The sequence below is a fragment of the Trematomus bernacchii genome, unplaced genomic scaffold, assembly GCF_902827165.1.
Source record: "Trematomus bernacchii unplaced genomic scaffold, fTreBer1.1, whole genome shotgun sequence".
Lineage (NCBI taxonomy): Eukaryota > Metazoa > Chordata > Actinopteri > Perciformes > Nototheniidae > Trematomus > Trematomus bernacchii.
The window spans coordinates 3,791,732-3,810,631 of NW_022987513.1; the positions used below are offsets into that span (position 1 = coordinate 3,791,732).

At 40.1% G+C, this 18,900-nt stretch overlaps 1 protein-coding gene across 1 annotated transcript in view; it reads right to left on the reverse strand.

Moving 5' to 3' along the window:
- Positions 1-18,900, reverse strand: part of pcdh1a (protocadherin 1a) — a 92,501-nt gene that overhangs the window by 6,119 nt on the left and 67,482 nt on the right. Inside the window, exon 4 of the mRNA XM_034113814.1 lies at positions 13,792-14,011. Coding sequence (XP_033969705.1) covers positions 13,792-14,011 — 220 coding nt within the window. The remainder of the gene's footprint in view (positions 1-13,791; positions 14,012-18,900) is intronic.

Here is an 18,900-nt window from a genome sequence, read left to right on the forward strand (position 1 = left end):
CAACATTAAACATTAAATAATCATTTGCATTCATTTCTTATGGCTCTATCTGCAGCTCATTTCTTATGATTACATTTTTCCACAGGTCAACAACAGCTTCGAAAAAACAATTTCCCTCAAAGAAAAAACAAACATGCCCTGTTATCGCAAGAAAGAAAGTGCAGAAGGAAACATCCATTGAAACTCAGTGTGCTGCTCTGTGATGCTAGTTTGAGCCAGATACTTGGCATCTCATCTTGGGTGCAAGTTCATCAATGTTTGGGCTCAGGCTCTGAGCTGAGGAAATCCTCAGGATGGAGTGAAGGTGTGCGTGCAATATACCGGCGGGCCAGATCTAATAGTAATTAGAAATGATCCTGTGGGCCGAAATTAAATCCACCAAGGGCCTGATTTGGCCCCCGGGACTTGAGTTTGACACATCCATTCCAAAAGGCTGCTTTTTATTTTAATACATTTTATGTTAATGTTATATAAACATAAATAGGCCCATTTAATATAATAAACCTTATAATTATAATATAAATAATATATAGTTTAATAATGTGTATGTGTATTGACATCATATTTAGGGTATATTATCAATAATTTTGAGTAAAATATAGAATTATTTTCCAGTGTAAATTCACAAAACACACACGTGGAGGGTTATAACTTCATGAGGTCTGCTGGTAGTACTAGTCCCATGTGAAAAGGACTTATGCTTAAATGGTTAATCAATCATAGGTCAAATTGTCCAGAGAAGGTAAAGCCAAGATGAGAATCGGTATTGAAGTTTGAGGCACATTTCACCCACTCCGGGTAAGGTAGACGAGCCTCTTGCTGACAGAGTGTGATGAGTGGACGTGTTGTCCAGAGGCACGTTAGCAGAAGCCCTCGATGGTTCAGTGGGCGATGGTGCACTTCCTGTCAGCCCTCTCACCATCCACCATTTTGTCTTACGGTTCCTTTATTTGAAGACTCCCTTTTGTTTCCGCACATTTGACAAAGCCTTAGCACCTGCTGACAGATCACACCATGCACCGGCTCCTCCAATTGAGAAGTTGATATGCGGTGTGATATGTCAACCAATACCAAGGCTTTTATCAAACTGTGACAAGCGTAAGGCATCACTGAATAGAAGAGATTTCATACATCGGTTTGAGAAGAGGGAGGAAGCGGTTCTAAATGATGATGTAGTTGCTGTTGCAAGTAACATAATCGTTCCTCTGTTGGTGCACAGAGGTGTTAGTGAAATGGTTGCATGGAGAACAGCTTCATGCCCCTGCCCACAACAATATGTTTGGCTGGCTGGCCAATTACAGACTGGAAATTGCATTCTGAACCTTGACAACACTATATTGATCTGCAGCAGCTGCCAATGCGAAATAAAACAGAACAAATTATTCATCAGGGAGATCCGAGATGCAGGTTTATGATTATCATACGGCTCTAGTTTCCAGTTGTATGACTTCTTCGACTGTTGAACGTTACCAGTTATGTTAAGAAAAGTTAACAAATAAAAAAGTAGGTCTCCAGAGAATATCTTACACAACCTACAGCAAATTATGTCTTGACCATAAACCTACGGTTACTCAACTTTGCATCGAGAAGTAAGGATGCCTACATCGTTTTGCTTAAATCTTTTATCAGTGCAGTCAGCCTGGATAATAAACAGCAGTCCTCTATATGCTGTATTCAATCTCATATGCATGCACAGAGGGCTTCAGGGAGAGCAGAATGTGCATGTTGAGTTTGAAAGGCATTAGTAAGACTTCAATGCCTACATTTAGACATTTGCATTTGTTCTTTAGGCCAATACAGGTATTTTATTAACGCTGCTCATTTAAATTGTTATTGCTGATTTGGACTGCAGTTGGTGTAGGGTGTAATAACAAACACAGGTATGCTGATTAGGCATTCAAATATAGACTTCACGTGTTCGAAACACATTTTGGTGTGCAAATGTAATAATCGTTTTTACACTGTATGCACAACTGAATAATGAAGCACATTACTGCATAGACATTTTGGATGCCATGGGTTTATTGGAAAAAAGGGTCAGCAAATGTTTATAATCTTATCATATGTGATAACCTGCTTGAATAATTACATTGAGCTCCACTCTGCTGCTCCGTCTCCCTCTTTCTCTCCAACCCTGAAATAGGATACCTCACATATCCCATTCAGTTTTCTGTGCAATTTAATTAGAAAAGCTCAAAGAAATGTAGACTAAATCCCTGTGGTGTGGGGTTGTGACTGGACGCTCAATATGCTGAGGCTTTTCCTTTTTTTTGTGCTACAAAGTTTAACTCCATTACAAAGTCTGCACAGGTCAAAAAAGCTTTAACCAAACTTGGTTAGAAAAATGTCAAGATTAGATTTCTGTCTGAACAACTTGATTGACTCTGTGCTCTTTCCTGCTGCTAGGGGATGTGCGTGTTGAGAAAAGCACCAGAAGTCTCGCTACTAGTGCAAATTAGTTGGAAAAATAAACATGCAAGACTTGCTTAATAATTGTTGACAGCTTTGAGGTTAGAAGCTGAGAATAAAAATACATTGTTGTGAAGTTGTAGGGCTTTTAATGAAAACTATTGTCATGGCAATTAGACAGGCTGTTTTATTGCCCACCCCTTCTCTGACATTTACTTTAAGAGTCACTTGTCTATTCCTGTCTCCTACCCTAAACGTTCTTTCTTCTTCTTGTCTGAATGTCTCTTTCTTGGCCCGGACCTTTGAAGCTTTCTTCATGCTTTCGGCTTTCACATTTGCACTCTATGGCCCTTTATACCCGGGCGCAAGCGCCTAATGGCCTCATACTAGCAGGTAGGAGATAATTTTGCAACAGCAGAGAAAGAAACATTCAGTCTTGCTGTAAAAACGTATTTTGCATTTAGGCTGTTTATTTCCTTGGAGCACATTTTCAGAGAAAACACTTACTGTAATGGCTTTTTCTTTTCAGGCCCCAATATGTTATGTCACGCTTTTATCTTTGTTTGCCACCTACACACTAACCTGTCTCTAAGAGCCTCCATTTAAACCATTAAAGATTCTTTGAGTAGAAGAAATCTTTTTTTTTATACCAAGAGAGAGGTTAAAAAAGGTTCCAATATACACCCAGCATGTTGACTGGATTTACTGTTTTAATGATTCAATTAATCCAAATAATGTCGGTCTCAGTCAGTATTTTTTCTTTTTTTTGTATCAATAAGAAAATCAAAGGTTTCGTGTGATTTACAACCCCAATTATCAAAGGGGGAATTATTTCCCTCCCTGGACACGTGGAGTTAATTCCTGTGCATCGCTCACTATCTTTCACTCATTGATCTCATTGACATATAAAACGGATGGTGTCCAGTATCCATTTGCTGTTTTCCTTCCCGTTTCCAACAAGATGTTATCTCTCCACTAATTCTGCCTTTGATTTCCACAGTCTGCAATGTGAGACATGGTAAACCAGGGAGAGATAACATAAGCTGCCAACAGAAAGTAGAAATAAAGTGGTATAAATTGAACACAGACTTATTTTTGCACTCTTTATTGACGTTGTTCTATGTCTTGTGTGCTTTCTTAGCCTTGCCAATGGCCATGGTTGTTGCAGAACAACTTTTTATCATTTGATCAAACATTATATCCTTTAACCGAGTGGTCATGCTCTGGGTTACTATCAGAGAGTCTTGGATGCATTCCAGGCACATCAGCCCACGTGATATGAAGAGATAACTGCATTAGTTAAATCTGTGTTTATTATCGACACAGTCACAGGATGTACACCAGTTAAATGCCAAGTATGGACAAACACCAACATAATCTCACAAAATCCCATCTTTAGAATCATGTAAGCAGTTCATGCCGCGGCTAAATAACAACCCCAGAGAGGCAGTGCTTTATTTGACCGTATACTGTAGATACTGAGTTGCTGCATGACTGACAAGTCTCTGGGAAAACAAAATACTAACGCAGTCAGATGGAAAGCTCTGCTCTCACATTGCTTTGAAAAACACAGCTATGTGTTCAGAGGAGAACAATTCAAATGTATTACTTGATGAAATATAAATATTGCCTTTTGTGTTGCATAGAGGCAAAAGGAAAATAACTGCAGCAATCTCCCAAAGCTGCTCTGTGCCCATCTTTACCCGGTGCAAGGCCCTCGCTTCTCCGATTAAGCCTTTGATTAAGGCGAGCGGGAGAAAAATCACATGATATTAAGAATGCGATCGAATAAACAGCATAATTATTAAAGGAAACAGCACATTTATGTCTTTAAATCTGGAGTTCAAGAGAAAACGCAGAAGGCAGCAGGGGGTGATCATATCGACTTTAAAGGCCAGCGTGATTCCACCCCCCCTGTTGTTCCTTCCTGATCCTTTGCATTCAGCTGCTTGTGTTTGATTGACTTTTACAAGCTTCGACATAGTGAAGAGGGTCAATGTTCGTGTCCTCTGATGTTACTGAATCTCACAGCGAAAATAACAATCTAAAGCATAAACACATGGTGACCTCATTGCTCAGAGTATATGTGCAGGGGGGAAGCTGGAAACAATATGTGGGAGGCTAAGTATTTTGGGTTAATTGAATGAAGACCACACCTGCACTTTAGTGCTGCCTTGTGTATTAGAGGGGCATTAAAAAGCAATATAAATGTTTTATCACATTATTGTATAAATGGACAGGACATCCACTACATTATGAGACAATAAGATGAACATTTAATGAGCCGGTGGGTGCAGTGGGTCATGTAGTCAGTGCACTTGCCTTAGACTGGCTGTGACCCCGGGTGCACGACTAAACCTCCGTATGTGGCTGAAACGTGGAAGGCTCTCAGTGAAGGTTTTTTAATAATGTTGAGCTAGCCACTATACCTTTGTGTCTTATGAATGTGGCTTCAGATGAGCTAGGGAGCCATTGCAATAACTACAATAATGCAGGAAGAAACGGAATAAAAAGACATACAGCAAATGCACAACAACAGTAAACATCGCTGTCCCTTTTTTTATTAAAGTGGCTGCCCTCGCCATCTGTTTTTTTCCGAGCCTGTGGTGGCTGCATGTTTGATGGGTACCTCATCTCCAGGCTAGATACTGGACAGCTCATCAAGATGAGTGACAAGTGTTGGGACCTTGCAACATGACCGTCTGAGAGGGAGCTAGCCAAAGGGAACAAGATGGAAAAATTGCTTTGAGTAAAATGGACCTTTGTTCGGAGACCAAAGGATCACATGAAAATATACGTCTGTGTTACAGCTTGGCAGTTTGGAACTAGCGAAAATCTCTGATCATTTACAATAAAGTTAAGTATTCTCAGTAATTACAGCACCAATCCAGTTGAAGTGATAGAAACAAGCTATATTATCATGCAAAAAAAATGAAGAATTACTCTACTTTGTGCAAGGGCTCTTTAGGGATGGCATGGTAGTGGGTTTTTGAAGCCAGAAAATCTATAAAAAAATACGGATGATGCTGTGTAATAGGCCTGTAAAATGTTAGTTACGTCGCAATGAATGCATAGCAATGTGATATGCTTGGCCTACGAGGTAAAGCAAGACAAATTCAAGTAATTTCTATTTAGCTTAAGGCATGTAGAATATTGACTGCATAATAAACCATGTTAACACAGGACTGCAAATTAAGAATTGATCCTTCCACCAGTAGGATGTTATCATTTGTGAAAGAAATCAACAAAATAAATTGCACTACTGCTTTCCGTTTTCAGTTCCACTGGATGCAGTCCTCATTGTAAGGTCCCGCTGAATTCTGAGATATCTTCAACAGACTGTGCCTTCAAGCGCAGGCGACTTCATTCCCCTGCAACTCACTGGAAATAAGGAAATACATGTCGAACCTATACAGTACAACTCCAGTCCCTCAAGTGCCATCCATCATTGAAGGGCAGACCACTAGTTAGAGGGGGGTTCAGCGGCTCTCGGTCCCCATCACACTATGATGGAGAGATGACCCCCGGGGCCTCTCTCTGATGGCGGCTTGAGCTGCTCGACCAGCTGAGGTTGAAGTGGATCTGGCCCCTAGCCAGCATCCCCTCTTCTACTCACAGCTCTACGTGCTTTATGAATAACATCTGGGGTTGGTCTAGGTAAGACCCACTGAGACCCAACTCCTCTTTCTATCTCTGCCTCCATAATTATCCTTCAGTTCAAACTCAGGGTCTCCAGGAACTGCTAGTGGACACGGACATCTCTTATAGCCGCGAGCCACTAATTAAGAAATCTTTCTCCATGTGTTTTGTATTAACCTGTACTTTCAAGCCAGTGTTTACACACATTTTGCCACCTCCAGACCTGCTGCTTCAGCATGCTGTTGCCCAGACTCACTGTTAAGCCATAGCGGGCAGCGTGCTATCCAATTTTTGCCTAAGTACAGAGAGCCATCCACTTTTGTTAGAGTAATACATGAGCACATCTAAAGCTTAGGGATACTGGCTTAGGCAAACTGGCTCACACATTTTACAAGCTTAGTGCTAAAACCACACATATTCAGCGGCAGCATGGTGTTAAAAGCATCATTCATGTGGACCTAATGTGTGCTTATATGTGTGTCGTTTTTTTCTTTTTTCTGAGGATCATTCAGAACACCCATCTGGGTTTTCATTCATATTGAGTTGCTTGTGTGGATCTGAAATAATGGATATCTTTCCCAAAAATGTTTTCCACAAAATCCCTTTTGATTTCTTTTTTTTTAAATTATTATTATTTAGACGAGATTTTGACATATTTTTGTGCTATTTTAACAGCAATTTCTTAGTTTTTCTGTATTATTTTGCTCTATTTTGTAGAACGTACTCAATACCCAAAATAAAAAAAACGTGTTTATCTTTTCTTTCTTATACAAATGTATGACACATATTGCAACTCTAAGAACCACAGTTCATGAGAGTTTAAGGTTATGAAAAAAACATGATGTTAAGAAAAAGTCATCCAGTCATTTGAACACAATGACACAATGATGAAACCACAGAGAAATCTATTTTTTTGTTTAATAGAAGGTGAATGCAAGGGCTAGATTTATTGGAATAATGGCACTTCTATTCTGGTTCCATCTAGATTTCTCATGCGGCTGTGATCTCCGCCACCAAATTATATGTCAGTTCACTCTGAAAGTTACCAAGCCAATTACACACTTTGCTTCAGTTAATGATCTGCGCTGTGATACCATGTCCTTCCTCTAACATGGACTTTTTCAAAGGTCCAGCCTGTCTGCAGTCATTTGACAAACACTGCAATGTGTGCTGTGGCCAACGTTTGTGGAGTGTCTCATTGTGAGCGATCACACAAGCGGAAGCACATTTTCAATATCAAATTGGGCGAAGGGATATCGTGGACATATTCAAAACTGTGACGTGTTGACACATAATCTGTTCCATTTTGGATTCAGCTGCATTCTCCCATGAACTCATTTGTAAAAAGGGCCATAGTTAACCATTGTCCATCGTGTCAGCGCCTAATGCAGGTTGGAGAGTTTACTTCTGCTCCAGTTAGGCTCTTCCAGTGACCTCTTTGCTCAGAAATAAAATTACAAACAATCAGGGGGTAACAAACAGCTGCAGATGATGTGAGCAGAACATAATGCGTGTGCAAGGATGAGCTTGGGATTATAAGCGTATTACTCATGACAACTTGCCTCAGGGGAGCACTTGTAAGGACTTTTTTTCCTCAGAAGCTTCCACAAAAGTGCCAGTCCCATGACCTGTCCCTGCTCTGGTGGTGCTACTTCCAACAGTGGCTGGCATAAGCTAATGCACTGGTACAGGCTACTCTACTCAGGAGTGCTAACAGGCAGGGACTCTGACAAGGCTCAATGGCATCTGTCTGAGGAAACCCACACCCCTGCATCAGCACTTAATACTGGCACCCGGGCAGGAGCCCAATATGGCACTCATAGGACAAACAAGCCCCATCAGGCTGCCAGTCTCCGTCTCTGTCTGCTCAACGTCTTCTTCCACATCTTTCTTTGTTTTAAATATTTCTCATGCTTTGTGCACAAACAAGCCACTAACCAGATATCCACAGGGAGCTTATGAAAATAAGTAATGGCTAAAACGGTGGCACCCCCTGTATGATACTGATATGGCAAGCAATGAAAGCAGAGGAAAATCCCTGACAGGAGTTCAAAAGGAACAAATATATTCGACGCTACAAGCATCATCCGAGAGATCTAAGGCGGGGAGAAATCAGACAGCATCACTAAAGCACCTCATTATCATGCAAATGCCATTTATTCCATTTTATCTCACCCTGCTCAATCGCCCATATGGCAGCGGGTCCGCACAGAGGAAGACACGGGGAGACCTCACGCTGGGCAAGCGGCCACATCTAAATTCCTCCATCTGTGGTCAATTGGGTGTGTGTGCTCGTGTGTGTGTGCCTGCATGCTGGGACCAGTCTTCACTCTACCTGTGTCCTATTGGTGCTAGCCCTCATATCACAGCCAAGACGCCTGACCACCGATCCCCGGAAGAGTGATTATTGTCTGGGTTGGACAGGACATGACGGGATTGCCAGTCAAACCTGTGTCCCAAGAAGAGAAGGGGGCCTGTAACGGGCCCCAGATGACTCATGTCCAGGGTTCCTGGGCAACAGGAGGTTAAATCATTTCTGTTCAGGGACTCCAATTTTGCACTGGGGCTCAGAATACACTTAATAGCTCGCGTCGATGAGATAAAAGAAACTGTCAACTGTTTGTTTTTTTGGTATTATAAAAAAGTCAGCTCAAAGACTGAAGATAACAAAAGTTGTTTTTTGGTTTTTGACATTTTTCCTTTTTTGTGGATTCAAATTATTTGCGTTAATCAATCAGTAATAGTGTCATGCTCTGTCACACCAGTTTCCTGTTTTATTTTGAAAAGCCTTCACCCCCTGAGTTATGTCTGTTTTAACTTCCTGTCTCTGTGTTTTCCCTCCTGTTTGATTATCTGATTGTGTTCACCTGGTGCCTTGGTGTTTTTTCTTCTCTCCCCAGCTGTGTCTTGTTTCTTGTGTTGGAGAGCTTTGTTATTTTGTGTTTTGACTTGCCCTGATTTGCCTGTTAAAACCTGGAATTAAAGGTATTTTTGTTGTTCAATACTTGTTGTCCTGCCTTTGGGTCAACCCTGCTCTGCTCCAAAACATTACAAATAAAAACAACAGCTGGGCAATAATTCAATATCATAATTTAAGCGTTTTTCAACCGAATGATATTGTGACTAAATCCTATATTGGGCCAACATTACTCAAATTTCTCAGAGAATCTGATATTCATAGTGAGAATTAAGGGAATATTTTTGGTTATGGCTAAAATAACCACACCACATAATTATGCTTATGGGTAAATGCCAGTTTAGTTCAATCAAACTATTGTCTTAATCTCATTACTATGTGTGCATGCATGAAAACATAGTATGGCTAGAATGTCAATGTATTCTTCTCTAAGGTTTCACTTGGAAAGTTAATGTTTCATGCTATATATCCTGGTGAAGATATGAAATTCCTTATATCTTGATCAAATATGTTGTCCATATTTCCGAGCACCTTCAATCTCTTTGATTCCACCACTCTGATCAGCAGCGTAGGAGATAGATGGACGGACAGATTTGACATACAGAAACCATTCCTCTGTCTTCCTTTGATTTCATTGTGGAGGACAAATCATGTATCTTGAAAGCAACCAGACATACAAGATAAGCAGTTTCCATTTTGTCTGAAGCAATCAATTTAAGAAGAATTAAAGGGCTAAGTGATTATGGTGAGAGTCGGATAAAGTAAAATGGCACAGCAATCAAACTGATTTAGAGATGCAAGGTGTGATGCACAATCTCCAATGCAAACAAATACGCTCATGCATGCAGGTGCGAACACACAGACACACCGATGGATAAACAATTTTGCCGAGATTAACCAACGGAGTGAATGATGTGCACTCCACATGCATGAACATAAGAGTGGAAAATACACACGGGGAAATGAAATGCAGTGCACTCTAACACAGCTCGGAGGCAAGAATTAGAAAATAAATGGGAGGAGGAAGCAGCTGCTCAGGCATAGGAAAAAAAGGAACTCCAGAAATGAATTGCTGCAGATCGGGCAGCATACATGTCATATATCAGAAATGATATTACTGTAGTTTGAATCTACTCTTAATTCCAACGCCAAGAGCCATGAGGGAATATGTTGCTGTCTACTCTAGTGAACCAGAGACTATTACGGACCACACACTCTCCTTCCTCTCTGCCACCCAGCCCAATGAACCAAGGTCGTATTACTTTAGTCTGCACGACTCTTCAAAAGGCAGCACACTTAGACTTCCCTTACACCTTGCATTAACATTCCTCTCATATCCAGATTGTCTCCTGATATGATTGAACCTGATTGCATTTACACCTGGTATTAATATGTGTCTCCAGTGTCCACATTGAGACCTAATTGAGATCCGATTGCTCAATCTGAAAGGGCTGAGCGGAAGCCTCTGAAGGCTGCATTACGCACGGCTAGCAGGAACCGCTGTTGAGGTTGAGAGGGCCCCCAAATGTGGATATGCTATCGTATATTCTACTCTAAATGGGTACATCATTTACAAAATGAACATCATGATGTATAGAAGAAGACTGGAATTTAGCAATTAAGACCAAAACAATGTCTGCGGAGGAAATAAATAAGCTAAAATGTTTACGCAATTTGTCATAGACTTCTACAGTATACATTCTTCTCCCCTGCTGCCTATTCGGGAGAATGCAATAAGGCAATTCCTGTTCAGGTTTCAATCACGGTCGTTGCCACCTGATTAACAATCGTGTTTAATGATGTCACAATGCATCACTGAAGGTGATTTAGCCAATCGGTTCACAGTCTGTTTGAGTGCATTTAAGCCTAACTATGCTTTTTATGTCGTCACTATCCACCTGCACCCCAAACATATTTCATTTCAAGGAGTTAAGGTGGTAATAGATAGAAGATTTAACACAACATTGACCAACTAATGCAAACCAACTCATAACAATCATGTATTATTCGCTATTGACCTATCTTTGGAATATATATCCTGAAAGGGACGAGCATTTAATAAAGATGTTGCATGGCCTTAGATCGCTTCACACTGGAATACCCACCAAGTGCAGGCTAATGTCAGTAAAGGTCTGACCTGACACCATCACTTTTCCAAATGTGAATCTAAAATAGAACATGAACCACATCATTCTCTGCTGTAGACCACTGACACTCTCTCACAATGTAGATTCTCCACTGTCAAAGTTCAACTTGTTATACAAAACACATCCATGTCGATATTTCTGGGGCCCAGTGATGCAAAGTCTGACAGTCTGGAGTTCATATATTGCGTTTTTATCCAACTTAAATGGAGTGACACATCATGCTCACCTCCCCATTTTTTGCCTGTCACTCATCACTCCTGCAATGAATAAAGCTCTGCACCAGTACAACCTGTCACTCTGTCACTCAAATGCAACAAAAAAAAGGATTTCACGTCACAATTCAGGTGGAAGCTGGGGAGAAATTCCTCAGTCTTGTTTGATTTTTCTGTCTAATCCTTCATTTTATGTCAGCTCTAAGTTATCTCCCTGAAGTGGGAATCACATTTTAATTAGGTCTATCCTCGGTGAGCCGTTCATCTTTGCATCTCCCTGTCCTATGTGCTCATCCTATGGGCTTTGCTTCCTCGTCAGAGACTCTAAGTCCCCGCTCCCTGTCACAATCTAACATCTCCACCATCTTGTGCCATCCTTTCATTCTTTAACTGCTCCATCTCCACTCACAATCTTGCTCTCCTGCTGCTGACAACAAAGACCGCCCTATCTGACAAAAGCTGTTTTCCGCAGATGGGAGAAACACAATAATCAGTTACAACAAAAAAAAGAAAAGAGAAAAAAAGGAAAGAAAATGCATATATTACATCTTCTAAGTGCAAAGAGCAAATGGAAATGGTTAACTGTTGCCCTGTAAACACCAAGCCTGTATACTGTATATAGGGTGATTACATCTATCTATTAACCCCACCCATCCTCTCCACCTGCAGCTGGACAGTCAACGGAGCTCCTTCTCCAACAGAATGCTGCAGCTCCCCTGTCACAAGGACAGATACTGGAAAACATTCCTGCCCACTGCAATAACACTGTACAATAAATCACCTCTGGCTGGAAGAGAACTCTCTGCTCCATAGTTTCTCGAGAAATAAAACCACCTTGTATATTTTACTCACACATAATCTGTTTCATATTTAATACTCCATAATTCCATATATTTTGAATATATATATATTTGTATATATATATATATATATATAATATCTGTATGTATATTTTCTATTTTGTATTTTGACATGTATATTTTATATTTTATTTTATATTTTATTTTATTTTATTTCTATTCTTGTATATTTTGTTTTATTGTAAAATGCCTTTTATGCTGCTGTAACAAAAACAATTTCCCAATTTGGGATCAATAAAGTACGATCTATCTATCTATCTATCTATTAAATGGGATGTTAAGCAATCTCTGACCTCTATAGGGCCTGAGGGAACTGCAGTATTGGCTGGATTCATCCTCCACTGCACATCCACCACCCCCTCCCTATACCCTCGAATAATGGTGTCACTAATTCACATAAATAAATAAACAATAAACATTTGCAATACAGATGAATAAACTAGCTAATGAGAGCCAACACAGTTGTCTGGCGATGCATCACAACGCAAGCTACCATGCTAATAATAGAAGTTTGTCATCTGCTGTTATGGTGTGACGGTGACACTTTTTAGCCTTTGATCCTGCTGTTTTGCAACTGAGAGCGCTTGAGGTTGAAACTGTTTCTTTCCCTCGTTAAAAAAAAATATAGATATATATATATATTCCACACTCAGAGCCAGTCCCGTAGACAAAAGGTATATTTTGCTCTGACACTGTGACAAACTGACTGTCAATGCTGATCAACAGCGCCACCATGTCTCACTTTGTATGGGGGCAGTACAAATAAATCCTTATACATTAGCATGAAACGATAACCATATCTTGATATAGAACCATACATTAACACAGCAAATAGTTATATAAAAACATACGAAGCAAGGTGATTTGTTATTGTGAGTGGCGAACATCCACCGTAAGAGCGGCTAAGAGAGCAGTGCAATGCAAAACACTATAATGAGTGGAAATGCACCATGTGAATCACTTATCATAGTATGTTACAAGACAGGTAATGGATTATGTTTGGCAGCTTAAGGCGGCAACATTATTATTATGATGCACAGTTCACAGAATAGCAGTTACAGCTTTGGCTATTTTTTCTTTTTATATGGACCTATGCTGAGACCATCGCTGCTCAGCCTGTGGATTGATTGCAGTCCTTAGGAATTATGCACACCTAAGCTGCGTTGTAACTTGCGGGAAGGAAACGCTGCGAGTAAATACAGTGTTGTCTGCACAGATGCCATGGTTCAGATTTATTTAGAGGGCAAATGCTCCATTAGTTGGGCTTTTTAATTAGCACACTTGTGAGAGAGGGTCATTAAGGATGTCTGACAGAGGACCTGCTGATGAGGAGGATGGAGACACTGCTAACTCCAGCCTTGATCCCCCCCCCCCCCCCTCTCTATATGCACACACATCCTCCCACATAGATCTGCTTAAAAACCAATAACATCTTCACAGTCATCGGCAAACACAGCAAGTCACAACATTTCCACTGGAAAAACCACAACAAATCTTCCACAAATGCCTCCCCATCACCAACACACAAAAAGAGCTTATTAGAGTCATTTACATGCAAATGCATATTCATGGGGCACACGACAGAGTGGAAGGGATTGTCAAGGTACCGTTTTCAGGGTGCTCGGTCTCTCCGATGCTGCCATCTGGAGTGGTTCTCTCATAGTGATCCTCGGGCAGGGTCAGGGGTCCGATGCGGGGACCAGACGACGACTTGCTGCTGGGAGTCTCCGATTCCTCCAAGCCGCTGTCATAGTAGCTGTGCTGAGAGGCGTCCTGCAGGTCCTGCACAGGGTTGGTGGTGGAGAAGGTCACTCGTCGATGGGTATGCTAAGAAAAAATGAAAAAAAGGGACAATAATTTAACATCTTCAACAAAAGGGAAAGTATTTTTCAACAACACTTTTTCCTTTTTTTCTGAGGGCTTCCATGTAGACACCCAGCAGGTGGTACAGTACAGTAGAAGTTGCACCTCTAAAATCCACCAATGATCAGAATACTGTCTGAATTGTGCTGGCCTTATAAAGTTCACTCTTCAAAAGTCAGAAAATAGCATTAAATATTGAACACTCCTAAAACATTAAGCAGCCCTTTTGCACTGTTACTATTATGCAGTCTATATAAGGTGGAAATATATGAACAGAGGAAGAACTTTAAAGGGGACCAATTATGCCTGTTGGGGTTTTCCCTTTCCTCTAGTCTGTTAAATTGTTTTTTGTGCATGTAATGGTCTGAAAAGGCTCAAATCCCAAAGGCCCTTAAGAGGGAGTGTATCTCCCATATACTCCCCCACTGTCTGAAACTCCTCCATTAGCCTCTTTCGTTTACTTCCGCATTTCATTTCATTTCAAACCTTTATTTAACCAGGTAGGTCCCATTGAGATCATTGATCTCTTTTTCAAGGGAGACCTGCAGCATAGTGACATCACAACGTACCACTCTTGCTTCTATTGGCTAGGGCTCCAACACATTGTGTGGTATGCTAAGGGGCGGGACATATATAAGCGGGTGAGCAATCATAATGGAGCTGGCCAGCTACCTGCCTGTCAGCCTTCCATCTGTGCACAAACTTATCTCGTGCCCTCATTGGTCATGTGTGTGTTGGAGGAGGGGCTCTATAAGGAAGTGGCAGATTTTCTCCGGTTGTGTATTTTCAAATTCTAGCGATCTTGAGCCGGTTTCTCAAACTTACCTACCCCACCTTTAACCTTATTTGTCAGACAAAAGTTTATTTTCCAAATCTTCCTCTGACAAATGAATTCTGCTGACAATTATTGGTTCACTTTTCATTAGCCCCAGTGAGCGACTTCCTATCTCAATATTTAAATATCTCCACATCTTTTGATGTCTAACCAAATGGAAAGCTAGACGATATTTCGCAGTGAAAAGGGAATCCCAAGAAGATCTAAATAATGCTAACAAAAAAGAGCAAAACAGTTTTGGAAACACAGTTACAGTAACTATTTTAGCAGCATCAAAATAAATCATCAGATCTGCCTTCACTGTTCGATTTGATGAAAGAATAAATAAAAATACTGATGAAACACTGAATTTGATACTGTGAAGAGGAGCCGAGTGGCAACAAAATTAATCATTCAACATCACACCCTTTATCAAATTGAATGGCTTGTAAATACAGTTAGGAGACCATTACATTTCCTCTTCCGAAGATCAGTTTACTAATGGCTCTACTTTCCACCAGTCCAAAACAGAAAGATGACTCCTTACGGTGCATGTGCAATCACACTCTTCCCCCAGCCCACCCATCCCCCGCGCCCGCGCCCGCCCCCACCCCCACACATGAGCGCCTCTCGTAAAAGTCAGGAAAGCACTGATACAGCAGAACAGGGCTGCCTCTGCTGCACGAGTCAGCCCAGATCAATACCGCGGGTCTTTGCTTTCTACCATTCGACCGCTTTTCTGGCAAACAAATCCATGCCAGAAATCATTCGAACCATCAGCCTTTTAGTCCACGCACACCTGATACTGAGAAATGCTTTTAGAGCTTAGGTAAGTGCTATCAACACTGTGTCCTTAATACCTTTAGCAGGCTTCAAAATGTTTCCAGAAACCTGTTCATCCCCCAATCATATCCAACCGTCACTTTTTTTTCTCACTTGGCAGATGTAGCTCTCGGCCATTCATCTAAATAGTGATTATTTGAATTGTGGGGTGAACCATTTTATTCTCCCTCCAGCAGTGCTGCTACATTGCTATATCAATATAGTATATCACGGTATACAGTAAGAAATTGGTCTTTCCTGTTATTGAATGAAAATCTACTAATGTTTATAACAAAATGTTGCACACTTTTATAATGTATCCTATGTTTATATTTGATATTATAGTTTAAATTGGTCTATTATATTGTAATAACTTATTCTGTATTTACTATTAGGGTTAGGGTTGTGTTTCTTTTCTTATTTCTTTTTTTTTTTTTTAACTCATGTGCAATACTTTACCAACATGCTCCAGTGATGTGTTTTCTACCAATTTTGGATCATTAAATAATATCTAATCTAATCTAATATTCTAAAATCCTAAAGACTTTGTTATGGTATAGTGATTTGTATTCTTGATGCACAAATGGTAAAAAAAAAGATACTCCATCTCGAAGGAACGTTGGGATTTGAGCCTTTGCAGACCATTTACATGCACACAAACCTATAACACATGGAAAGGGAAAACCCCATGAAGCATAATAGGGCCTTTTTCAAAATGCTTGTTGATTGGTGCATCCAACATGCAGTTTATCATAACCCATAAAGAAAGAAAAGTACATTCTTTGATCTAATATACATCACCAGTGTGAAAACAGACCATATTTAGGAAGTCTCAATAAAGAACTCTTCCATAACACCAGTTAGTCTTTTAACCATTGTTTCTGCAGTACTTCAATACAATTGCTATTGATTCGTGAGGCTGGACCAGACATGATATACATCAATGATGCGTGCTTGAAATATGATTGGAGGTCGCTGAGGCTCCATGACTGTTTAAATGTTAGGGGGGCATTCAGTTGTTTAAATATGGATTCTTGCTTAAACCTCTCCTCGAGCCATCACTCCAGAGAGTCAGCATGTTCCCTATGATAACTAGCTAAGGCTGCAGAGATGGGAAATAGATTCCTCCTTTTAGTCAGAGCACAAATCCTTTGCCAGGCCTTGGGGGGCTGCTGGGATGGCAAGACGGAAGGATGGAAGAGGGGGCTGGGCAGGAGAGGGGAGTTGGTCAGGCAGACACGGACGGCGCTTTGGCTGGAGGGGACAAGCAGAAGGATTAGATTCTGGGAGAAGGGGATTGTTTGGGCATTGTGGTAGGAGTAAGAAGCTGTGGGGCTGAGAATGAAAAAGAGGGGACATTTACGATGACATCTGAATTCACAACCCCCTAGATTGGGCTAAAATGGCCTCATTTATACGCCTAATATTACAATCCCAATGCAGATGAAATGATAGAGTAGGATTCAGACTTTACAAGGGAACCAAGGCACATTTTAAAGTAGCAATAAACAGCACTCGTCCAATCCCTTCCTGGAGCTCCTGTAGCCCTTCGGAGACACTTTTTTTTTTCTGTCAGACTGCAAGACATATTATATACAACCTACTGCCTCGGAATGACTCCAAGCTACACACGGACACAGCCGAAAAGTTCCACCGATACACTCTTATGCCAAGAAACCAGAAAGGGAATCCGCTAGTTACACACAAATGTAGTTATTTCTGCAATTCATTACACTTTGCATGATGTATCAAGGGTATTTTATGGTCAAGTGTAAAATGAAAAGTGATCAAGTACAGTGTTTCATTATGTACAAAACGGAATTCTACCTTTTTCAGCTGCCCTCCACTACATAAAAGTAGAACATGTGCAAACAAACACTTGACCAACTGTACATGCCACATTTTCACAAAGCTGGAGTCGAAAGAGTGATGAAAACGTTGCTGGTTGCCGGCAAAAAGTATAAATGGCAACTGCTGTTTGTCCACCAATTTTTCCTTCAAGTTATTCAGTGACATAGGTCTTATATTTATGTTCACTCAAACTACCTCATTACCCTTGAGCTGAAACTACATGGCTTTAATGTCTTAAACATAATGTTGAGACAAAGAGCGTACTGCACCGTACATCTACTCTATACTGAATGGTAACATGAGCCTTCATTTTCCAACATATTGAAACCTCAACCGAAGTATTTAGGAAAGATAATAGGTTCATCACCTGCTAATAAACTTTTTATGACGATGTTTACCATATGAATCAAGTTCATGAGCAATTTCAACACCAGCATCTGACACACCAGATTGAAACATATTTGTAATTGCCATTTAAACATATTTTTTCAAAAGGTGTGTTTTTTTATTAATTAATTTAAAAAAAAGTTTAAATATATACGTGATTTATTTGTTACTTTGAGGTATTTCCATTTGAAATTGCATACTTGCAATTGTTTCAATTTTTCAGCTTTGTTTGTTGTTTTTATTTCGGTTTATTTATTTTTAAGGAGCCATCAAAATGAATCATTTTTATTACTTATCATTAACATGTTTGCACTAGAACTTGACTGTATGTGGACAATGTAATGGCATAAATATTGCTCTGCAAAAATGTTTAAATGTCATATTAAAAAGCCTTGTCACATCAAGGAGAAAAAGGTACATTCAAAGCCGTTTGATGTGCTTGTATTTCTATCTGTTATGTAAGCTGAGGGTCCTCAATGTTAATTACCATAACTATTGAAGAAATATGTACAAACCTTTACAAGAAAAGACATTTGACTTCATAAGCACTACGCCTTCTTTCCCTTTCATCCTCCAATTTGCATATACATTTAGTAAGGTTAATTTTAAGGACTACACGTCAGTTATTGGTGAATTTTACAACTTCAAAGACAACTTCTTATTATATATTAAAGCAGCGGAATACCAAAACAGAAGGTGACATAAAACTTAGCTTAAACAAGTGACATTTTCTAAGGGAAGATATTTTTGAGTTTAATCATGAACTTATGGCTAAATTACTTTTAAGTAATAATCGAGACTGGAAGCTCATATCTGATTCATCAAACTTAATTATTTAATGTATTTAATCTGATTCAAACAGCATTTATTGATGGTTTAAATTCCCTTTACCATCTGCAATTTGACACACAACAGTGACTTCCCTTTCGGAGAGCTAGTAGGCCTGTTAGCTGGTTTGCTACTGCTGCGAAAAAACATA